At 51.1% G+C, this 25,193-nt stretch overlaps 1 protein-coding gene across 2 annotated transcripts in view; it reads right to left on the bottom strand.

Annotated features, from left to right (window-relative positions):
* The window catches only part of CHCHD6 (coiled-coil-helix-coiled-coil-helix domain containing 6), a 242,514-nt gene that overhangs the window by 43,931 nt on the left and 173,390 nt on the right, over positions 1-25,193 (bottom strand). For both annotated transcript variants that reach the window (XM_040628357.1, XM_040628358.1), the window contains exon 6: positions 339-409. In XM_040628357.1, the coding sequence (XP_040484291.1) occupies positions 339-409 (71 nt within the window). The remainder of the gene's footprint in view (positions 1-338; positions 410-25,193) is intronic.

Raw genomic sequence — 25,193 nt, 5'->3', positions numbered from 1 at the left:
GGGGGGGGGGGAGGCAGCAGCACCCATTCCTTGACTCCCTCAGGAGCCTAATGGCCACTCTGTGGCCCAGCCCACAGCACATCAGGCCTGAAACAAGTCTGCCAGTCTGCCACAGCCACTCCCACTGCCAGGGAGCCAGGGAAGAGCTGAGTGCTCATTTGGCCAATTACAGATGTCCAATGGCTGCCTCATATCCAGGTGAGAGACCAAGGAGCAGATGGTTGTCTATATTATTAGAGAAATCTGAAATTAGGCAGGTGGTGGCAGGTTTCAAGCCATGTGTGGTGATTCTTACAAATATAGGCTAAGTTTACAAAAAATAATAAGCAAATTCTTACTTTATCGTGCCCTCCATTTTTGAAGCTGCCTCATGGAATTGCTGGGAAGACAGTTTATACATCTCGGCATTCTACAAAGAGAAAAACAGAACTGGTTACCAAAGATTGAAATTTCCCTCTGGCTCTCTCATGGGAGCAACCGTGCTAAAAATTGGCAGATCTTAATTTCTTGACCAGCATCAAAGCAGATCAGTGATTGATCCACAGCTCGGGTCTAGCTCCCACCCACCGTGGGCCAACCTTGGCTGCAGAATCCTACAGTAGCAATGGCTGGAGGGACATGTGGATCCTCTGGTTTGGGGGTTGGCAATCCACCACTCATGAGCAAAGCCTGGCCTGCCACCTGATTTTGTAAATAAAGTTTTATTGCAACACAGCCACACTCATGATTTGTTTAATCATTGTCAATGGCTGCTTTTATGCTACAATAGCAGAGGTGAGTAGTTTATACAGAGACTAAAATACTTGCTGTGTTTAAAGAAAAAGCATGCTGAGACTTGATCTGGTCCAACCCCTATTTTATAGGTAGGTGGGCTCTGCTGCCCAGAGGTGAGGCAACTTGCTCAAAGCCACACAGCAAGTAGCTGTGCCAAGACCACAGCCCATGTGTCTGGTTTCCAGCTGGGTGCGTGCTCTGCTGCCTGCCATGACCACCACCTTCCCTGGCAAGGTGGCTCCCTGCCCAGAGCTGCAGCGTGATACCAAAGGCATGCACCTCCATCCCTTCTGAGGTTACCTAGTAAGTGTGCACATACAGACCAGACTGGTGTAGAGGACAGCCTGGCCTTGCTGTAAGACAAAGCTGGGCTGAAGCCCTGGGGCCACCATAGTGTGACTCTGGGTAAGTTACTCCCCTTCTTTATGCCTCAGAGGCCCAGAACCTAGCACTTTCCACTTGTTTCCAGAAGAGACCAATAAAAACACACCTGCTCACCCAAGCTGCCACCACACTCCTGGTGGAGCACTTTGAGGCTCAGAGCGATAGACTGATTTTTTGCAGGAAGCAGTCTCAAGAATGACACCCCAGAGGACAGCCCAAGACAGGCCAACAGCCAGACTTTTCAGGTGAGGGTGACAGGATAGCACAGGTGTCATGTGAAGCCTGCCTACCCTTGCAGACCTGGGCCAGACTCTTTTCAGAACCTGTGTGGGAGGGGTGGTTGCCCCTCTTTTACAGATGGGTACACGGAAGATTCCAGCTTCAGGTGCCTCCCACTGGCATGGGTCAGTCCCTATAAGAAGTTTGAGAGGCAGGTAAAGGGACCCTGAAGTCACAGAGCTGTGCCCCTGTGCATGCCTGTCGGACTCCAAGCCTGGATCTCCGCACTCTACCAGGCACAGAGATAGCCTGGCCCCAAAGGAACAATTCACTCCTTAGACAAAATGGAAAAGGTGACAGGTACCCAGATCAGAGCCATGCAGAGGAAGCGCCTTACCCCCACGGCATCCCATCATCCATCAGCAGAGACGGTAACCAAGACAGGGGCAGGAAGCACCTCCCCTAGACAGCTGCAGGGTATCAAAGGCAGAGTCTCGGTGGGAACCTGGCCCTCACTCCCATCCTGGTACCTGTCTTGGGGAAGAGCCAAAGGGGGAGGGCCCACGGAAGGGAGTGTGCCTGAGGGAACACCTGGGGCCCATTCCAGCAGGAGCCTGGGTGCCAGAATACTGCTCTGGGCTGTGCTGGGGTGAGCCCAGTGCTGGGTCTTCAACCCCCTAAATGCTGAGTGAGCCTGGCAGGTCCCCACCTCGGAACCGGGGGAGATAGCCCATGCCTCTCTCCGACGGCCATCAGGCATAGCAGATGGGAAATGCAAACACTCCCAGCACACAACAGGCACGAAATAAATAGGGGTTCTCCTTCCCCCCCACCCCCCAGCCAGAACTGTTCTGGCTCCTGCAGGGCTGTGCTGACTCCAAGCTGCCCCATGTTTTCTCCCTGGAGCCCTGATGTTCCAACTAAGAGATTATAATTTTGCCTCAACCAGTCTGACATTCGACCAACATGGACTGTCCTGGGCGTGAGAGTAAGGACACAGGCCCAGGGCTTCTCCCGCTCCACGCAGATGCTCTTCTGTGATGTCCTTGATGGGGATCATTTACACTCAGTCTGACCTTCTGTCCATGGGCCCTCACAAAAGACAGCAAGTCCATAGGCCCACATTTCCATTTTTCTTGGGCATATGTGGTCTGTGTTCTTTAGTGAGTCATTTACTTCCTGGAGCTTATTTCCTTGTGGTAAGACAGGGCTCCCACTCCCTCGCAGGATGGCTGAGAGACAGGGTTGAGTGGGGGCAGGCTCACGGTGTCCACCCTGCCCACCACAGCCATAGTCATGGCATCACTGGACTTTCTGAGGTGGGCACGGGCCTTACGAAGCTCCTTCATCCATCCCCGGTCAGTTCTCTTTGCCACAAGACAGTCTCTCGGCTCAGGCCTTCTCCTCTCTGGAGATGTGTCAAGTCACTGTCTTCTAGGCCTGTGGTCCATGGTCTGTCCATGTCCCTTTCCAGGGTGGGCTGCTGGGACCCCAGTGCCTCTGCAACTCCATGTGCATGCAGCCCAGCCAGGGCGAGCTCAGCAAGCAGCGGAGTCACTTACGAGCTCAGACCGATCATGTGGTCGGCGAGATTTGTCACAGGAAGTGCCCACAGGCCAAGAAGTGGTTGTGATTATCCTGCTGCAGCTTCCTCTATTGTCTCTCAGAATGACTCAGAGGAATTCCCCTTCCTGTTGTGCCCGCCCTCCCCGCCAAGTCTGCCATGTCATCTGCCTGAGCAGACCCTGGGACCACGCATCACAGAGCGTCCCCTGTATGGCTCCCCTGGTCTGTGCCTTGGGGATGCTGAGCCCGGTCCTTGTGTCCACCACGCCTTCCTGAGGGTGCTGGAGTCCACTCAGACCCTTTGCCAGGAGGAGGAGGACATTCTGCAGACCCCTGGACCATACCACCACGGTGGGCTTCTCTGAGGACGGGGGCCACCCATGCTCATACGGAGAACCTGCTGAGTGCCAGGGGTTCCAAGACAACCACACCTGCCCCCCAGCCTCATGGGGCTCCCAGACAACACAACGTCACAATTACAATGGGACGCTCAGCCAACGGTCCCACATGCTGTGGGGGCAGCAGAAAGGACAGTCTGGCAGAGACCATCGGACTGTTTTCTTGGGAGCTAGCACCTGAATCAAGCCCTAAGATTCTTTTTTATATTAAACAATGTTTTTGAAAAAATAATACTTATACATGGTTTAAAAGGGCAAAAGCACAAAGGGCAGATGGTAGGAAAACAGTGACCAGTAAGCCTCCTGGCCGGCCTGGAGCCCAGCACTCCCCGCCTGCACATTGGCCCTGTGAGCCAGTTCAACCAGGCGCACCCACAGCACCACACAGGACACAACACCGCTCCTTGTGTCTTGACTTCTCAGACGCTTCGTCCGTTTTACCCACTGAATAGTATTCCATCGTAGGTTCCATGAGCACAAGCAATGCTGAAAGGCACATCATGGCATCTTTACCTTTGTGCATGAGTGAGCACTAACTGAAGAGTACATTCTAGAAGTCAAACTCTTGGGCCAAAGGGTACATGCACTTTTAATGAATGGAGTCTTACGTGATGAGCATAAATGAGCCAATAAGGAGAGGGAGAGGGAGGGATACCACACGTTAGATGCTATAGTTTACCAGAAGCGAGGGAAGGGGCTAGAGACAGACAGCTCGGGAGCTGGGCATGTGGGATTCTCAACCACAGGCCAGAAGCCTGGACCTCAGCCCACGGGTTTTACTTCTTACGTGAGGCAGTGGCAGGGGAGATGTGTGTTTCAGAGAACATTGTGGCAGCTGTGTGGACGATGGAGTGCAGTACCAGCAGAGCGTCTGGAATCGCCTGCAGCATAGTTCTACAGGGCCTGGGGAGGCTGGGCCCTGTGCCTGCAAGGAGCCCTATCACCCATTTAAACGTCGCAGGGAGACCGCTCCAAACACACTGTACTGAATCCCCACACGTCAACCAGCACCCAGTGATCATGAGCTATTATCTCTGGGTGATCTTTCCTCCCCGTTAGACTCTTCATAGTCCCGATTTTGGAGTCTTTTCCTCCACCCTATAAACAGCCACACCGCCCCTCCTCCTCCAGCTGCTCCGTATGCACATTTGAAACCAGAAGACCTGATCTCCATTAATTAAATCTGCCATTAAAAATTAAATAACGTGAGCAAGAAGGTGTGAGTGTTATCTCTATGGGTTTCAAAAGTCACAGTGTTTCTTCAATTACTTCCCAGGCAGTTTTCATATTTCATACTGTCTGATTTCTCCAAGGGCCTGGATTTGTGAGATCAAAAGAGAGCGTGATGGTGAGGGGAGGCACAGTGAGAAGGCTCAGAAGGGGATGACAAGGAAACATGTCACAGGCCACAGAAGTGGTCCTGCTGCCCCCACTGTGGAGCCATGAGGGACCAGAGCCGGGCAGGGTGCAGGAGGGGGGAGTCTGTGCTAACCCACTAGCCGGGCAGTGGAGCGAGCTGTTGCTGCCCTAGAACAGAAGACAGTGTGATGGCCTGCAGGGGAGTGGCTCTTGGGCCTGAAAGCCCCTTCGGGGGAAAGGCAGACTTGCACCTGAGCAACAAGCATTCATAAGTTGCCTACTGTGTGTATGGACCTCTGCTGGGTGTCACGGGACAGAGTCTATGTGGCACTTCTGTTGGAGAGGAAAGACTAAACTAAGGTCTAAGGATCATCCTGGGAATAAGTGAGGCTGCTGGAGCAGCGAGGATGAGTATGGGCCCTGGAGTCAGGATGCAGCCCTTACTGTGTGTACACCACAGGCCAGTGTCCAAACCTCTGTGTCTGCCTCCTTAGCCTCTCGTCTGTAAAATGAGAATAATAACAGAGCCTCCTTCATATGGTTGTGTGGGAACTGGTATAGATGCCAATGAGATAATGCATACAAAATGCTTAGAACAGTGCCTGGCACTCAGTAAACGCTCAATAAGTGTTTTGAGAACTTAACAGTCAAATGCATATTAACCAACAAATATATTTGGAAGAGAGATCTGGGAATAGTAAAAGAGTAGGAGAGGTTTGCTTCAGGATGTAAACTCCACAAAGGGAGGGGTTTTCCCCCCGTACTGCTCATTGATCTATACCGAGCCTCCAGCCGTGCCTGGTGCATAGTAGGCCCTCAATAAAATTTGTCAAGCGAACACAAGCAGAGGCCAGTACCATTAGAAAAGATGCAAAAACACAAGTGAGATGCAGTCATTTGTGCCATCAGTCGAGAAAGTTTGCTTTCTCACCCTGTGGGCACCGAGGAGGGCACCACACAGTCAAATGGGGACATGTCGCTCACGAGGCTCCACAGGATTGCTCGGGCTAGGCTCAGAGCAGGGACTTCCAAACAGGCTGGCCCCTCCATGCCCCGAGCAGTGCTTCAAGGCAGGAATGTCCACCCCTCTGCCACATGAAGACACGAAGACACGAGGTCCAGAGAGGCAGAGGCTCCCACCCTGGGGGCCAGAACCTTAGGGGAAAGAGGCAGGACCTGAACACAGGTCCATCAGCCTCCACCTCAGTGCCTGGCCTTCCCTTTGTGCCTAGCTGTCCCCCAGGGAGAAATTTAACAAACCAAAGGCCATGCAGACAGGACTCAAAGCCAATGTAGAAAAATGTGAAGTGTGGGATCCTGGCTGCCCAGTGCAGGGGGAGATTGCCAGCAAAATCTGTGCAGGTCACAGAAGGGCTCAGAGGTGAGGGCTCAAAAAAAAAAAAAAAAAAAAAAAAAATCCCAGAACCTGAGAGAAACAGAGTGAGGACAGGAGAGCCCCATGCCAAGGTGCTGTCACCATGGCTAAGGGCCAGTCATCCAGGGAGATATGGAACTCACCGGCCCAATTACCAAAAGCTTCTCAAAGCTCACAGGAATGCTAAATTTTAAGAGGAGTGAAAAAAATTCATGTATTCAGGATTTAAAGAATCTCTGACTTGAAAATAATAAAAAACACAAAGAAGAAATGCATGTAAGTCTTTTGTAAAGAGTCAAATAGTCAACATAAAAATTTCTAAATCTCAGGACATGTGATCAGCAACACAGTTGGCAAAGAATGGAAATTCAGTTTTGCGAAATGGCTTAATAGCTGGTTCCTGGCTACTTATGAAGTCACACAACTACATCTTTGTCTCTTTCCCTCTTCCTGAGTACCTACCAGCTCTAGCTCCTACTTTGCTGTCATGTGGAGAAATGGCCTCTCTTTCTAGGCTTGCTCCGGCACTTACTGTAGAAGGGGGTGCACAACAATCTTTCCTTCCATTGCTTGCACTCAGCGATGTCCATCTGGGACCCTCCAGTGCTAGAGCTCCTCCCTTCCATGGTCTCCTCATCCCCAGGCCTACCCTCTGAACTGTCAGAACCATGTATGGTCAGGCCACACCCAGGGCCTCCCACCCCCCAGGACAGCCCTATCTAGGATCCTCCCTGCACCCCCACGATGGCCCTACCTGGGATCCCCCATATTCCTCCCTGCACCCCATGGGACAGCTCTACCTGGGATCCTCCCTGAACCCCCCAGATGACCCTACCTGGAATCTTTCCTCCAGCCCCCAGAATGGCCACAAACCTAGGGCTCCAACCTCATCTGAACCTTCCATGCAACTTGTAATTCTCCACAACACCTACCCTGACCTTAAACTTGGTACCCGCCCTGAATTCCTAATGTGGGTATATGACTGTGTCTCAACTTTAGAGACCAGTAAGGCTGCTACTAGGCACCAACAGGCACGTCTCCCCCAGGACCAGACATGCCTCTGTCTCTGCCCATGACCTTTCACCCCCAGAGGAGAGCCCATCATCCCTCCAGGTTGCTGGGTTCCAGGGTCCACAGCAGCATGGGAAGATGACTCCCTCTCCCTGAGCCTGTTACCTCCTGGTCCCGTGGGGGAAAATGCAGACCCATCTTTCAGGGGTGCTCTGAGGGTGCAGTGGACAATGGGTACAAGCTTGCCCAGGGTGCCAGGGTTCATTTGTTTCTTCCTTTCATTCAACCAGTATTTACTGAGTGCCTGTGGATCACCAAGCCTTGCTATGCAATCAGAGGGCATAGCAGTGAACAAGAGAAATGAAGTCCTTGCCTTCACAGAGCTAACGGTCTGGATACGGAAAAACAAGAAAACAATTCTACTCACGAGTGTCATAAAGGGACGCAGCAGGTGAAGGGGATGAGGAGCAACAAGATGGGGTGGGAACTATTTGAAATAGGTTGATCCAGGCCTCTCTGCCAGGGTGACTTGGGGTAGATGTGAAGAGGGAAATAAGATTCAGGGGAAGGTCCTAAGATGGGACTACGGATGACACTTGGCATGTTCTTGGGAAAGCAAGGCGAGCATGGTTGGAAGATATTCAAGAGAAGAACAGATGCAGGGAAAGGACAGGTTGGCAGGGAGCCACCGGGGGGTTTGATCAGGGAATGATATGATCTGATTTCCACTCTGGAAGGATCACCGGCTGCCATGTTACAAAGAGAGAGTGGAAGCAGCGCCCCAAGGGAGCAGGTGGGTCATTTCCTGAGGGCGGGACAAACACGACCCCACAACGGCGGTGGAGAGTCAGCCCTGTGGAGTCCAGAGCACCCAGGAGACAACCTGTGGGGGCATCAGACGGGCTGCTGGGATGTGAGGGAGGGGCTCAGGGCAGTGGCTGGAACCTAAGCAAGGACTCCTGAAGCTTTGCTGCAGAGCCTGCTCAGTAAGCCTTAGCTGAGCACTGACACCCCTGCCGGCCCTTCTCAGGGCTGGGTCCCATCAGCATAGGACCACACTCTCAGCTCCTCTTGCCTTCTATCAGGCACTGTGCTTCATGAACTCTCCTCTTCTTGTGCTTTCTCATTAAGTCCACCCCCTACATTTCCTGCATCGACCACCACCATTACCTGCCCAGTGCCTGAATGAGGACCTGGGGCTCCTGCATCAAGCTGGCAACCAGATGCAGGAACCTCTGCCCCCCACTTGTCTCTCGACACCCTTCCTTGCTCCCTATTATCACTGCTTTCATTCATTCACGACTATCTTATGAGGCCATCCTGCACTCATACGCCACACTGGTCCTCCTGCTACTTTCTCCCCTTGCAGCTTCTCCTCCGTACTGCCTCTCAGCTTAGAACTTAGAACTCCCCAACCCCCGTCTGCAGAGTGGCCTCTGACTCTACCTTTGAGATGGCCCTCCATGATGAATGACCTTGACATTGCCCCTGGTGGGCTCTGCCCTTCACCTGAGACAACTTGCCATCTTCCAAGCCTCCGTCGTGCTCTCTGTATTGTTTCTTCTGCCAATTCTCCCCTGCCCTCCTGAGAAACTCTGATTTGTGCTTTGAGACCCAAGAACATCCCCTCTGCTGGGCAGTGTCATTCCTCTCCCACCTCCCACGCAAAACTGATGTTCCCTTCTCGGCGCTCTGCACCGTGCCTTTCGGCAGCATTTCTCAGAGCACGCGGCAATCCTCTGCTAATTTCCCCAACCTGGACTGGGAGCCGCATGAACCTGGGGTCAGCTTTTTCACTTTATCGATCCATACTTGAAGAACGAACAAAGGTCTTGCTATACAGCTCACTCTGGACCTTGCAGGTCTCTGGACTCTGCCTGCTACCTCAGCTCTGCCCTCATCACCTCCGGCCTAAAGTAGCCAATGACTTTCTACCTGCTGGGCCTCCAGTCCTGGGCCTAGCCTCCTAGGATCTGGCCTCCTTGTGGCTGCAGGAACAGTTCCGAAGAAACACCCCGTCACGTTGTGCCCACTTGTGCCCTTCCCCTACTCCACCAGGGCAGCCCCAACCTGCCCTTCCAGGCACCCCTCATTCCCTGGACATCTCCACGTCCTCATTCCTCACACACATGGCTGGCTGCTATCTGAACCTTGCAAAGACATGAGCTGCTAATTAGTGTTGTAACAGTGGCTTTAGGTGAGACCCTCCTAGAAGTATTTGCATTTGTGAAAAGTCAGAGAGAGAAGAGCCCTGTCACTTTCTGCTGCGCCATAATGAAGAGTCTAAGGCTCAGAGGTGGGTTTTCTGGACCACACCTCTTCTCTTCTGTGAGTTTAGCTAAGCCTCCCAGCATTTCAGTTGCTTCTAGGGTGTGTGTGTGTGTGTGTGTGTGTGTGTGTGTGCACTGCTGTGTGTGTGACTGGGGGCGGGATTTACCACTCTCCTTACAAGGGGGTGAAGAGACAGAGCCCTAGGCATCTACATACACACAACACACCCATACACACGCACACATACTGTAAAGCACTAGATAAACGTAAAGCTGTGTTAATCAGCAAAAACTGTACAGGTTTTTTAGAATTTTGATTTACACTGAATATTAAACATTAGCCACCAGACCTCCAGGTCAGTGCTGATCTTCTTCTAAAAACTTTTCTTTAAAACAATTTTTTTTTTCAAAGTACAGTTAAGCTGCAGTATTATATTAGTTTCAGGTGTACAACATAGTGACTCGACATTTACATACATTACAAGATGCTCACCATGGTAATTCTGGTCACCATCTGTCACCATATAAAGTTGTTACAACATTATTGACTATATTCTCTAGGCTGTGCTTTCCATCCTGATCACTTACTTTATAACTAACTGGAAGTTTGTCCTTCTTACTGCCCCTCCCCTATTTTGCACCCCCTGTCCCCCTCTCCTCTGGCAGCAACCAGTTCTCTATATTTATGAGTCCTTTTCTCCAGGAGCTATTTTTCATTGTGTGGAGCTGAGGTGTGTCTGGGCGAGAAGACCCACACCTTTGGAGTCCTTGGTGATTTACTGGGTGACCCAGGCTGGAATGGACCAGCACGCCCCACAGGACACACACACAAGGTGCCCATGGTTCCCTGGAAGGGCCACGGCCCCCACAGGAATCTGTCGGGACCACGCAGGGCAGACTCCGTAATGAACGATCTTGGCACAAACAAGCTGGGTGAGCTACAGAAGGGGCCAGAGGTGCAGGGTCAGCTCCTATTTGAGTCTGAAGGGAAGACTCCACGTTACAGTGTATAGGAAGGGACCAGAAAAAAATGAATTCAGAGGATTGGGATTATTCAAGAAAAACTGCACGGCAGAAGTATGATAAACAGTTAAAGGCAAAAAGATCAAAGCCACATTTAAAGTGGTCTGTGAAAAAGATGTTCTAGAAAATGTCTATGGTATGCGGAAGGTTGAGTCTACCCAGACCCAGGGCCGGTACGGGAAGCGTGGAGCCAGACTGAGGCCAGGTAGTAGATACTGACAGAGAAAGGGAAGCAGAGAGCTTTAAATGGCTGCTAAATACAGAATGGCATTTAACCTAGATGGACAGAAGCCACGTGAGGGTAGACAGGGAGGGAATTCAGCGGTGTGCTTGCAGTAAACAGGACTGACAAGGTAATCTAGCGCCGTAATCACTCCATTGGCAGGCTGTGGAAGGAGGCAGGGCTGTCCAGCCTGGCCGTGTTGTGCTCCGGCACAAAAGCTGGGCAGTCAGCCATGCCTTGGTGCTACTGGTTAGTCGGTTTTTACATTTGCAGAAACACATTTGCCTAAGTGAATATCTAAATAGTTTGAAAACAAAATGCAGAGCACAAAAGAAAATAAGAGAAATAAAAAAAATGAAGAGACATGAATTTTAATTCCATTTCTGTGACTTACTGGTGAGCTGACCCTGAGTAAAATTAAGAGTCTTGATACTGTGAATTGCTCATTCTCTGCAACAGAGAGTAGCAGAGTAAAACTCTCAAACACAACCCCAGGGCTGTGCCCCTCTGAGGCTGAGAATTCTGTGGGGAAGAAAGAGGTGATGGGATGACAGGGGGCTGTGGTGCAGGCCCTCTCAGGACCTACTGCATCAGACCTTCAGGTGCAGCCCATGTAGGCCACAGTGGCATTAACCAGATGTTTCCGCTCTTTGTGCTGATCCCGAAAGTTCCATGTCCAGATGAACGGCAGAGGCAGGCTCCCAGCGGGGAACCACACTCAGCAATTCTCAGCATTAGGAGATTCTCCGCCCTCTGTGCCGGAGGCCAGCCACACACCCCTGAGAGCGGGCCTTAGTCCCTCTCTGAAGACTGCCACAAGAGAGAAGCTCCCCCTGGCAGGCTGCTACAAGTCTGCACCCCTTGCCCTCAGCTTAACCTCCACCTGGCCAGTCTGAGGCAGCATGGCAGGATACAGCCCTGCAAATCAAAGGATGGCTCATGAACCAGCCGCGGTAGCATCGCCTGGGAGCTTATTAGAAACACAGAATACCACAGGCCCTGCCCGAGACCTGCTCTTTAGCAAGCTCCCAGGTGATCTGTGTGCATGTCAAGTTTGAGAAGCACAGGTGTGCAGAAGGTGGGCCTCCTATGGGCTTTGTTTCAATAGCATTATGCTAATTTTTTTAAAAAATTGAATACCCTTGGTTGGGTCCTGCCCTCCTTAGTTCAGCATAGTCCTTGTATGTCTCTGTGGACCTGCAACTCCAGAAACCTGAATTCTCACTGGGCTTCTGAAGGCAACTACACTGGGGCCCTTGGCTTGGTGTTTACACTCTAGGCCAGCAGTCCTCAACCCTGGCAGTACATTACAATCACCACAGCAACTTTATTCTAAGCATAAGGCCTAGGCCCACCCCTAGAGAATCTGATGATCAGTCTGGGGTGGCACCTAGGCATCAGTATTTTATTTTTTAAGATTTATTTATTTATTTGACAGGGGAGGGGGAGAAGCAGAGGGAGAGGGAGAGAATCCTAAAGCAGACTCCCTGCTGAGTGCAGACCCTGACTTGGGACTCAATCCCAGGGCCCTGAGATCATGACCTGTGTCGAAGTCAAGAGCTGGATGCTTAACCAAGCGCCCCAGCGTCAGTATTTTAAAGAAGCTCTCCCAAGGGATTCTCATGTACAGCTAAGTTTGGCAATCACTGCTGTAAGGCCAGGGAAATGTGAGCCGAAAACATGAGACTCAAGCCTGGCTTTGCCGTGTACTAGCTCCGTGCCTTTAGGTGTGTTACTTAACCTCTCTGTGCCTTGGCTTCCTCAACTACCAAATGAGGATGGTAACGGCTTAGTAGGTGTGGTGCCTGCCTCAAAGGAATACTATAAGGACGGAGGGACACAATGCAGGAGGAGAACGTGGTACAAGGCCTGATGATGCAAGAAGCACTCGGTAAACGTCAGTGGTTACTGGTGCCATTTCACTCCTGTCTTGCAGGAGAAACTGACCCCCCAGTTATCACGGTGCTACAGTCTTCTCTTACCAGCACCCAATCCTTCCTCGCATGGCATGGTTTCAAATGTTCCCCAAATCCTGTGGGCACTCTTTGGAAAGAGCCTCAGTTGATCTATGTTCCAGAATGGAACGTAAGTCCAAGATAAGTCAGACTAGGGAGACAACTGCCTCTTCTCTCATACAGATCACACCTGCACAAGCACAGTCTTAAACAACAGTAGGTTTGGGATGATTCCAATTGAGTGAATTCTTACTGGTGGCCTCTTTGGCACTCATTCCTTTTCTCCCTCTCCCAAGCTCCCAATTTTCCCTCGGGGTATGCATATGGTTTTAGGGAAGCAGACCACAATCCCAGATCTGGGGGTGGCAGTGTGTGACCGAGGTCAGACCAACCGGTGCATGCCAGTGGCCTGGCCACAGGGCTGGCAAGTGACCTAAGCTAGTCTTGTCAGAATGAGTGAAACTTGCGGTGATGCCGGGAATTCTGAGATTCGGCTGGCATCTCTTGCTCTGGATGGTCAGAGGAGGGCAAACCCAAGGGAGTCAGGGGGAAGCGGGCAGAGTTTGTGGAGGAAGCCCACCATAGAGGCTGCACCACTCTGGGTCTCCAGTTTCCTCATGGGTTGAGCTAGTTAGAATCTGAAGCTCGAAGTACGCATACATCACGACCACTCTACCACTGCTAAGCTATGCCGGCACCTACTCTGAGCCAAGTGCTGTGCCGGGAAACTTACAAACAGTATCTCATTTGTCAAGGTCACAGAGGTGCTAAGCAAAATGGCTGGGAAATTAGAATCAGGTCTTTCTAATTGCATATCACACTGCGCTTAACGTCAACAAAAACTCCCAGGTCTTTTCCATACATGTTGCTACAAAGTACTTGTGCAATAACTTTTCTGAAGCCAAGTAAAAAAAAGCCCAACATTTATTCTGGCCAAATTTCAAGGTAAAAATTTTAACAAACATTCTAGTTAGTGAGTACGATTTGGTGAGACCTTCAGTGATTGATTTATCACTATGTCAGTCAGGACACTGTTGGTTGCAGGCAGTAGAAAATTAGACTCAAGTGGTCTGGACACTAAGAGGAATTGCTGGCTTATGTAGTCCAGTGGTACGTTAGGTAAGAATCAAGTGGCTGAACAAGGTCACCAAGAACTTGGTTACTTCTACCACCCCATTTTGCTTTCTTTAGGCTGGCTTCACCCTAAGCCTGGTTCTCCTCATGGCTGCAAGGTGGCTGCCGGCGGCTTCTAGGGGCCCTGCGCTTCCTTGTTGACACAGGGCTGGGAAACAGAACACGTAGTATGTGATTGGAAGGGTACTCTCGTTAACAGGAAAGGCTAAGGGAAGGAGCAAGAAAAGACACTGCTCTCTGAAGCCCACAGAATCCTATGATCTGACTCAAACACGAAGGCCAGGACGGTGAGACGTGAACATCAATTTAAGCCAACCAGGGACCACCTTGAACTTGGCACTGGGTTCGCTTCACTCAGAAATGCATGGGCTATATGCACAAGAAAGGGAGGCATCCAAATGGAAATCCAGACCCTGACACCAAAAGGAAGGAAGAGTAGATGGGGGGCAGCCCCAAACAGCACATGGGTTTGACCATCGTTCAACACAGTCATTATCCATCCAAGCTTTGGGTAATTTGCAAATCTGATGAGTTTTCTCATCAGGCATTCTAGGTCTTTAAATCACTAATAAAAATGCTGACTAAAGTGAGAATGAGGAGAACTCTCGGGGCCAATGTTGATCTGTTTCTTAGCATCTTTCCAATGTGGTAGTCTGACCTATAATGAAGCGACCTGGTCATCTTAACAGGTAGCTGTCTGACACAAAACAATGTCATGTAACCTCTCCAAGTGTTGCACAGAAGTACAGTTACAGAAACTCCAAGCCACTTCCGGAATCTCCTGTTTCAGAGGTCTCTAAAGGAACCCCGGCAGACTGAGACCGGTAGAGCACAGCCTGAGTGCCGATGGGGCCGACACCCTGTCTGCACATCCAGCTGCCCTGTTGTTTCTAAATACTGATTGAGGTGTAATTCACATGTCAGAAAATTAACGATTTTCAACTGAACATTTCCGTGGCATTCGGTATAATCATAACGTTGCACAACCATCATGTCTATGAACATGCGTGTACATGTATTTGTTTGAGCCCTGTTTTCAGTGCTTTGGGGTATATACCTACGAGTAGAGCTGGAGCATATGGTAATTCCGTGTTTAACTTTTTGAGGAATTGCCAAACTTTTCCACCGTGGCTGAACTGTTTTGCCTTCCCACCAACAATGTACAAGGGTTTCAATTTCTCCACATCATCACTAACACTTATTATCCTCTTTAAAAAAAAGAAAATCAGAGCCATCCTAGTGGGTGTGAGGTGGTATATCATTGTTTTGATTTGCATTTCCCTAATGACTAATGACACTGGACATCTTTCCATGTACCTGGTGGCCATTTGTGTGTTTTCTGCACCTGTATTTAATTGGGTTGCTTGTCTTTCTGTTGTTGAGTTGTAAGAGTTTCCTCAATTTCCTTTTAACTCCATTATTCCAGTGAGAACTCTCAGAATACCACCTCTTCATTCCCTCATTACCCTGAGGGTCACCAATTTCTGTCGTTCTGCCTTAGAAATAGCAGCAATGCCTCATTTCCTCTCCGTCCTTCCTTCCACATGCCCTTCTTCAGATCCTCCGTGCCTCTTCCCACAACAATCATAATAGCCTTGTATCTTTTCTCCCCATCTCCAAGTTTCTCCCACCTTCCTTCTAAATTCTATAGCACAAATTTCATCTTGTTACTCCTTTGCTAACAACACTTCCCAGCCTTCTGGGACAAAACCTGAGCATCGTGGCATGGTGGCAGAGCCCTCCTCGCCTACTTGCCAGTCTCTCAAGTCCATCTGTGCAACTCTGCTCCACGGAACACCCATGAAGTTCAGTGTTGCTCCCTCAGTTGCATGTTTGGTTATTCCCTGGCCACTGTGGGTCCCAGCCTGGACAACAGTCCCCTCTGTCCTCTGGAGGTTCCCCTAACCCACCCTATCAGATCCGATTCCAATTTCAATTCCTTGGAGCTGATGCCTGGACTCCTCCAGTCCATGTGAGCTGACCCCCTGTTGGTCCAACAGCATTACTTTTTTCATGTGCTGTAATGCCAAGTACGGGGCCCACACACCCAGACTGCCCTTCCTGGAGACACTGCGCCCTTGGGAGGCTCTTGCAGGATGGCTGCCAACTAGATTAAGGGTGGGCCTGACCTGAGGGTGGAATGCAGTCTGGGGCACACAGAGAAGGCAGGCTACTTGAGTACACGAGAATGAACAGAATGGAGCAGGAGAGAACAGGAAAACACCATTAAAAAGAGCACAAATGGTCACAGGGCCAAAAAAGAGGTGGTATGTTCCTGGGGAGGCTCCAGCTCCCAGCACCTTTGTGCGTCCAGGCTGTGGGCAGGTTGTCTGAGCAGAGGTCTAGCCTCATGAGCACAGCGTCTGACACACATAACCTGCACAGGTGCACAATGCTATGAGGGGAACTGTGCCCTTCCAGATTCGTATGTTCAAGTCCCAACGCCCAGCACCTCAGAATATGACCTTAATTGGAAATAGGGCTGTTGTAGATGTGATGAGTTAGGATGAGGTCACACTGGAGCAACAAACAGAAGAGGCACAGTCCCACTCTTGAGGAGCTTATGGGCCGGTGTGGAGACAGACAAAGTGAAGGAGGCAGCTGTCGTGAACACAAAGGAAATCAAGCAGGGCAGGATGATGGAGAGCCAAGTGGGGGCACACTGCTGCACCTCAGAGGGGCCGGGAGAATCATCTCTGAGGAGTTAAACTGTACTAGAGACTTCAATGGAGAAAACACAAACAAAAAAAAGGTAAGAAGGAAAGAAAAGGAAAAAACAGAAAGAACAAGGGAAAAGGAGAAGAGACAAAGAAAGAAAGGTGTGGGAGACTAGTGTCCCAGGCGGGGAGGACGGCGGGAGGGGCATGTGGAGCAGAGCACACGGGGCTGCGCTTTACTCCCTGTGACAGGGATGTCACCTGCGGACTCCAATGCTGCTGGGGCGGGGGAGCCAGGGAGCAGAAGAGCAGCAGGAAGACCCATGGCGGAGGCCACCACAAAATTCAGGTGAGAGGGATGGTGGTGACTTAGGGTTACTTGCCGTTTTTCTCCTCCTCCTAAACTAGGAGCTTCCAGAGAACAAGGATCATGCTCAGAACAGGTAGCCACGAAGTATTTGCTAAATAAAAGACGTAACTCTTTAAAAGGTGGTGGTCACAGGAGCCCACACGCTGTTAGCAATGTGTGGCTGAGCTGTAACTATGTCAATCTAATGAAAAGTTTGCCGGGAGGCCAGCAAGCTTTTGCGGCACTCAGAAGAATGAAGGTTCAGCTGGCTGTCTTCAGTCTGCAGACAGCCCTGCATCCCCCATCCCGAGACTTCTTTGGAAACCCATGGTGTTGTCCCTTGGCACTCTGCCTCCCCTCCAGGCGGCACAGGCACAGCTTCCCAAGGCTCCCGTGTTCCTTCTGCTTCTCTAATCCTTTTTGGCTCAGCACAGTTTCTCTCGTTTCTTCCTCAAACTTCTGAGAGAGAAAACTGTCAGCAAGTCGAGTTGGGAGCTCTGCTTTTAGCTGGCAGTGGCAGGGCCCATCACAGTTAGGCGCTGCCTGTCTGCATCTCTGTGATCTGTGATGGCATCAGGAGGAGAATCTTATCTTAGGCAAAGTAATTGCATCCACCAGGAATAAGGAGTTTCAGAATCCACCAGGAGAGGCAATACACTGGCCTTGTTTCTGAACATTGGGTGGGATTACAACACGACCGGCTGCCGATTGTTGGTGGTGATCACAACACGATTAACATCCTGGTGGAGGCAGAAAGCCCAAATCCCCAATCAGGTGGTCAGTGGTACAGCAGACAGCTAGTGCTCTGCCACCCAGCACTGGCTCACTTCCTCCCCTCCACGTCGCTGCGGCCTCCCCCGCTCAGCCCAGGTTCTGCAGGTGATGCTTCTGGGGAGCGAGGCTAAGCCTGTGAGGGTGGGCACTTCCCTGGCCACAGGTGTGGGTGTGGGGAGGCCCCACGCTCTCACCCCGGGGGCGGTCAGGATCAAGCACCTCCATCAGGGTACTTCTGTCTCCACTCGTGGCAAAGTGATCCTCTCCTGTGGGTGCTGTGATGGTATGAGCCTGAAGCTGGAGGGGCCATCTGGTGAAACCTGAGAACAGAACGCTCCTGGGGAAGCAGAGCTGACTGGGGTGTCTCTCGTGACCGGAGGGGAGAAGCGCCTAAAGCTAGACCTATCCCTGAAGTTTTTGGTGGTCTCCCTACCCCTCTGCTCTCTCTTTAAAATTGAGCATTTAGATTGTATTTTTTATCACTTGTAATGTAGAGACCTCGCCGATGTCCCCTCTTTTTACAAAAGGGGCTACACGAGAAGATAAGCCTCCTGCAAAAGAGTGAGCAACCTGAGGAGCCTATGGAGGAATTACGAAGTGGCCCCCCAGTGCCGGGTGACGGAGGGGGCTCTGCCCACGTAGCACACCACACCGGCTCACGTCAGGGCAAAGGGCCGGACCTGGGTGCACAGGTGTCCTTCCACAGCTGTGCACTGCCTACTGGACACTCACTCCAGGGTGCAGATGGGAACTCCATCAGCCTGAACTAAAGTACCTGAGGGGCACTCCATCAAACAGGTCAAAGAGAAGCGGGCTGGAGGACGGAGGCTGATGAAAGCACGTTAACTCAAAGTCTTCTGGGGATGTGGCAATCTTACCAGGAGTAATGCTCTAAGGGGTCAAGACACTATACAAACCTTTGCAAAGATGAGGGGATGAGAGCCTACTCCATATTCTAAAGAAGAGTCATTCTCACACTGAGGACCTATCTGGAGTAGCTGGGCCAGTCCTGGTGACCATGGCAGGGAGTGCCTTCCCAGCGAGATGGGTTTCCTCTTCCTTGTGGGGCGGGGGATCCAGAGCTCCGTAGAGCCGTGGTCAATGCGGTGCATGGGGCTGGGGTGTTACTGCTGCACTCCCACACCTCCATCATGTCAGCTGTAGGTTTCAAGACTGTCCTTTCCGTTCTTAACTTTGAAGAGGAGCATGAATGTGTGTGGCACCTAAAGTTAATATATCGACCCTTTCTGTGCTCATAATTACACAAATACATCAATTGAGAATTGTAAAAAACAAAAACAAAAACCCACTTGGTTAAGATCCCACACTATCCTCAAGCACCTGACACTCCAGCAGGCAAGACATGCTGCACAGGTGAATACTTTCAATGCAGGGTTAAGGACAGAAAATTCTAGAAGGAGAAGGCAGGCATTGCACGAATGGGGCCAGTGCAAAGGGGTAGGCAGGTACTGAGAAAGTAGAGAAATCAGCACTTGAGTGGTTTCTACCTCACGGTCAAGCAGACTGTGCTCCCTGGGGCAGGATCCACTGGCTCTGGAATCAGAGAGATCCAGGTTAGCGTCCTTGTCCCACTGCTTGCAGTCCGCATGACCACATGTGAGTAGGCAACCTGTCTGAGCTGTACCTTCCTCACCTGCAAGTACAGACAACAAGACTGCCTACCTCACAGTGGGGTGTGGCCGTGAGGGTTCCGCTGGGAATGCGTGCCTGGCACAGTGCCTGGCACACCGCTAGGGCTCATAAATAAGTAACCATGTCTGTTTACAGGTGACTTCCAAGTTGTAAAGAAAAGGGAATCCCAAAGGTATCAGCAAACAGCAAAATAAGATAGACTTTAACATTTTCTTAAATGTCCCTTTTGCTGGGGGCAGAACAGGGAGTTCCCCCTTCGAGATGGACGTCTGAAGGACAGTCAAGGGGTGTGGGAACTGTCTGGCAGCTGGGAGGACGAGGAGTAGGGGGTGATCTCATGCTGGGCCCTATAGCTCTGATGCTCCTCTCCCAAAACTGCCAGAAACTGTGGGAACTCTAGTGAAGGCAGTCACTGCAAAACCAACAAAGCAGAATACCCTAGAGAAAGGCTTTTACAGGGTGCTCTCCAAATACAGGCAATCTTTACTGAAACCCTTAAGTTTCTGTGTTCTCTATCCCACAGACAAAGAGACAGGGTCATGGAGGTCTCACCAATGCCACAATCCTACCTGGTAGAAACCCAGAATTGTCCACGCAGGAAGGCTTCTGTGCTGGAGAGCCTAAGCTGAGCCTAAGACACTGGTTAGCTGGGGGAAGGGACCGGAGGGACATTTCAGGCAGAGCAAATGGCGTGCCAAAGGCCCTAGAGGGACAGAGTGAAAGAAAGAATGGCTAGAGGTTCTCAAAACCAACTGCAAACAATCTCATCAAACTCTATCAGCCAGAGATGTCTGGGAACACCATCTCCTTTTTATAGAAGAGAAAACATTCAGAGATGAAGAAAGTGTCCAAGGTCACAGAGCCAGTGAGTAGGAGAGGCAAGATATAAACCCAGGTCTGTCTGGCTCTTCAAACCATCAAATGGCTACACTCTGTCCATCAGACAACAGAGACTAAAAACACCCTGCCGTTAAAAAGCCAGGAAAGAATAAACAGGACCAAATCAGCGGAAAAGGCAGGCCTGCTCTGCTCATGGTGATGACCTAGTTAAAAGAGGAGCACCCCTCTCCAGCACATTAACCCTTGGCACCACCGCTGTATATCTCCAAGAGGAGAGAGCTATTCCAGAGTTGCTGTCTGCTGAAACCGTGACACCCCTGTGCCGGTAGCTTGCCCAGCTCACAGCGCTTAGAGACACCGAGGGTTAATGGTTCCCGAAGCACTGCCAGCTTCTCCTCGATGAACAGAAACAACAGCCCTGCTAGAAGGATGCATCAGGTCAGGTGCCAGGTGAGAGTGAGCACCACTCTCCCTCCCACGTGATGCTCTGCTCCTCTAGTCCTCCTTCAGCTCCTGTCCCCTTCTCCAGGACGTGGCCATGCAGGAGGGCTGAGCTGACCAAGCTTCTGGGGAGATAAGCATCATAGATGGCAGCCCGGGCACGGCAATAGGAAGGTGCTGTTCAGACCACGAGGCGTAGCTGATAGGGAGGGACATTTATCCACCTGGATGGATAGGAGGAAAGTAAGGCTGCCCAAGAGTTTCTCACTAGGGGAGAATTTCATGTGGTGGAGAGAACCCACCACGGAGAGATGCCCACCACACTCATCAACTCTCCCATCTGGAGTCTCCCATTCTCCTCCGTGCCACAGCTGGCTGGACTAGAACCACCACGCACTTACTGGTCTGTATCCCCTTCCAGGTTCAATGGGCCCACCCTGCCCCTCCAGAAGTAGGGGCCTCAGGGAACAGGTTTTGTACCCAGTGGCCCTGAACTCCTCGCTCTAGCTCACAGGACAAAAGGGCATCCAATCCTCAGCCTGGCCGGTGGTAATGGCAGTCACACAGGAGCAAGTCATCAGGGTGGGTAGGGCCAAGGCAAACCAAAGCCTGGGAGAGAAACGCTTAGCTCAGAGCAAACACAAAGCAGGGCTTGAAAGAAGCTGGTCAGGAGGGAGCAAACCTAGTCCGGCACAGAGGGAAGAAGACACCCGAGCTGGAGCTGCCTAGTGCCCTGCCAATTTCCTGGTTCTAACAGTTCAACAAGGTCCCAGATAGCAGAGAGGAGAGAACACATGCCCTCCAGGGTCCAAGGGGTAAAGCTGGAAGTTGTCTGAGGCAAGGAAAAATAAAATTACTCTGAAATTACCTATTTTATCTTGAAAGGTAACTTGAATTTTCCATGCTATTCCATAATACCAGTGTTTGCTTTCATATAAAAATGGCCTTTCTCCCCCCAAAACTTCACGTAAAGTTGATGTTCCAGGGAGATGTGCCATTTCTAGTCTGCAGTCCTGACAAGGGTGCCGGCAGCCCTGGGGGATTCACCCACCTTGGGGTGGGACAAGCTGGCTTCTCAGCTCTCACCTGCACACTGCTAACCAGAAAGCTTGCTAATGTATAAATGCCTGTTCTCACGCACCTCTGAGGCCTGAGGTCTCACCTTCTGACCCGTCCTAAGTGAGGGCAATCACAATATCACACACATGCAGCCATGAGTTCCCTCGGAAGGCTTTCACTCATTCCTTACCTACTTGTCACGTAGGTAGGATGCCAGAAGCCAGAGGCAGCTGTGGCAGGTGGGGTCAGCAAATACAGCAAGAGGACAAGTCTGGTGCCAACACGAGTCCCAGCCTCCAGCCACCAAGCTCTGCTTCGATGCCTAACAAGATCTACACCAGAGAACACGCTGAAGATCTAGGGACTTCTACAGAACGCTTGCTCTCCAAATGATGGGTGGTGTCTCCCACTGATCAAACAGGGGGCTTATCACAGGAACTTGAACTCCCAGTTCTACTGGCCCAGATGACATTTCCACTTAAATATCTTGCCAACTGAACACCAGTGTGTGCAGATGGGATGTCAGTTTCTCTCCCCCGCCAAAAGGCTTTGTCCTCCCGCCCTTCCCCCTGCTGCCAACAGTCCAGAATGATGGATGGAGAGCACACTGCTGGTGAGACGCAGCCAGCCAGGAGTGGTCATTCCTGTCTGTCATCCCGATACCCGGCCCCTCGGGAAGCTCTTGCTTCCACACAGCTCTCGGAGGAATCCTTCCCTTTCACTAAGTCCCTGTGCCTTCCGGCAAGTCACCTCACCTCTCCTGGTTGCAGCAAAATGAGGCAATTAGATCACATTGATTTGAAGGTTCTTTCCAGCTTGAAGAATCTATGATTGTAGCTATGCAATCATTAACAAGAATGAGAAAGGTTTATAGAAGCCAACAGAGAAAGAACTCTAAGACGTATTATTAAAGTGAAAAAAGCAAGCTGCAGAACAATATAGCATGACTCCATTTGGGTAAAATATATGCTTGAATATGCATTGAAATGGGTTTAAAGGCTACACAAGAAGGTGTTAACAGTGGCTGCTCTCTGGCAAGAAGGATGAGGGGCCGGCAGAAAAGAGGTGCTCAGTTTTGCGCGGTTTTGCACGTCTCCTCATGTGTGCACTTGACTCTTAAATAAATAAATGAGCAGAAAGCACCCACCGTTTCCCACGTCTCTGCAGTGCCTTTGGGCCTGGGAGTGACCGCTCCCATGTCTCTCCTGCCTGGCTGTGTGGCCCTGCCACATACATATCGTAGAACAACAAACAAAACTCGCTGGACCTGAGTCTTATCAAGACCCTTCCAGGCTTAGCCTCCCCAAACCCACTAGCTCTTTCTGGGAAGCATCCTGGGTAGTATGTTCACCTCTCCTTTGGTGGTGGTGGCGGTGAGACCAGGGCAGGGCCATCTCAGGGCAGGGCCTCCTCCTGCAATGGTCACCATCTCCTGTCCACTCACTGGTACCTGGACATCCAGGGCATGTCCCCTCCCAACCCCCCACCAGAAGTGGGTCACTTCTCCCACAGCTTTAAGGCACTTTTGGGGTGTAGCTTCTCCCCCTGGACTAGGAGCAAGGCTACACAGGATGCTAGGAGAGTCACCACATCTTCCCTCTGTTGAAGGGGAGTCTGATTGGCTCCCCGGTACCCCAAAAGCTGTGCTTTAAACTACCTCCCGTTAGGGGAGTTCAGTGTCTGTCCCCAGGCAGACCTCCCCTGCTGGCTCTGAAGGGAACTTCCCTGGGCAGGCTCCCCACAGACTCTACCCCTCCCAATTTGGAGCCCTGCTCTCACCGCACTGGAATTGTCTTAGTTTGGGGAATAACAAAGAATCTGGGCTCACTGGATCAATGACTGTGATAGCAACTTCTGAGCAAGAAATGGGAACTATTAGGCACGCTCGATGTCTGCCTTGCCCTCATCCAAGGTAGGCCCGAGCAGCCCCTCCAGAGGAAGCAGCACCCCCAGTCCCCACGGGCTAGATGAGCTGGAGAACATGAATGAGCTACTCAGGGTGACGAGACACCTCAATAGTGGAGCGCTGAGGGAAGAAACCTCCTTTACCCAGGGTTCCAAATGATCACACACTGCTCTATTCCAGGCTTAGAGGTCACTCAGTTACGCACAAATCAGCTGAAGAGACTTGCAGGCAATAAGCTGTCTGAGAAAAGGAAGATCTCCCCAGTCAGCAGCACCTTCCCCCAAGACAGGCAACACAGAAGCTGAAAGTGTCAGGGGCGAGGAAGGGGCACTCTGTATGACATGGCAGAAATAGAATTTATGTGTGGGTCTCAAATCTAAGAGGAACAAAATATGATGGTTCCTAAGGAGGGCGAGGACCAGGATCACAAAGGTTTCTAGAACCCATGTCTCCTATGAAAATGAGAATGAGGGGCTGGGGTCTAGAGAAGGTTGATTACGCAGAGGAGGCAAGGGGTCCGAATGCCATCTTTACCATCTCAAAGGCTGGATTTGGATAGGGACAGACCTTGTACCTCTAGAGGGTAGAGCCAATCAGGGAATTTCCACGGATGCCTCACATAGACAAAGTTCTAATTATCAGAGCTCTCCAGCAAAGAAACGAACCACATTCTGAAGTTGTGAGCACCCCATAGTGGGAACGATCATTGGCATGCTGGGGATGCTATTGAAGAATGTTCTGGACAGTCAGAGATGGGGCTGAATGACAGCTATGGGTCAGAATCCCAGCCTGGCTATGAAGTTTTCAGGGCTTTTGTACCAGGTTTCATAGTCTCTTTGGGATATTGCAGTTCAACTGAAGAATGACTGGCTCACCCAGACAGACTTCCAGGAATATGCAAAAACAGGGGCCCATTTTGGGGTGGACCTGTCCAGGCTGGCTCCCGAGAAGGTTGTGATGGCAGTCCTCCAGAGGAGGGGTGAGCTGGGATGGGGCAGAGGGCGCCCCCTCCAGTCTGGCTCAGAGCAGGGCAGCCCAGACCCAGGCTTCCCTGCTGTATCCAAGTCACAGGCACCACGGGATGTCTTTCAAGGGCACTCTAGCACAGCCACAAGCACAGATGCTTCCCAAATGCCCGAAGGCTTAGCTTTCATGGTCCCAAGATACAGGGCCACCTAGGGACTTCTGAATGCTTGGGGGCTAGGGCAGCACTGTCACTTCCACACCCTCGTCCCCAAGTGTCCCTTCCTTTCCTGTGTACACAGCAGTTCAGGACAAGAGCGGAAAGCCTTCCTTGATCCTGCCCTCTCTCTAATTCAACCCTTCAAACCCACCGGTAAGTCTGGTCATGCTAACCTCAAACACATTTCATGTCCAACCGCCTCTCACTGTCCTCTCCTGGAACCCCATCCAGCCATTGCTCATGCACCTGAACACAATGTCTTCCCATTGCCAGACTTGCCCTACTGGTTCCACCTGCTCATAGAGACCACCACCATCGTCCCACTCCTTTGGAGCAACAGCCCAGCTGCCTCCCATCAGCCACCAAGTCCAGTTCACCGGGCCTCTCCTCTAGCCAGTCTCACCCTGGTGCCTCTCTCACTGGACTCTGGCCACACTGGCCTCTCTCTGCCCTGTGCACATGCAAGTTCATTTCCACCCCAGGGCCTTTTCAGTTAGCTCATCCTTCTGCTGGAAGACCTTTCCAGAGTTCTGGCCCAGGTCAGCTCCCCCAGATCTTTCCAAGAGCACCACCTTCTCATTCAATTCTCAGCTCAAACTTCTTTCTTTTCTTTTTTTCTTTTCTTTTCTTTTTTCTTTTC

This window comes from Ursus maritimus, unplaced genomic scaffold (assembly GCF_017311325.1).
Source record: "Ursus maritimus isolate PB19 unplaced genomic scaffold, ASM1731132v1 scaffold_14, whole genome shotgun sequence".
Taxonomy (NCBI): Eukaryota; Metazoa; Chordata; class Mammalia; order Carnivora; family Ursidae; genus Ursus; species Ursus maritimus.
The sequence above is the reverse complement of the archived record's forward strand: the minus strand, read 5'-3'. Positions and strand labels throughout refer to the sequence as shown.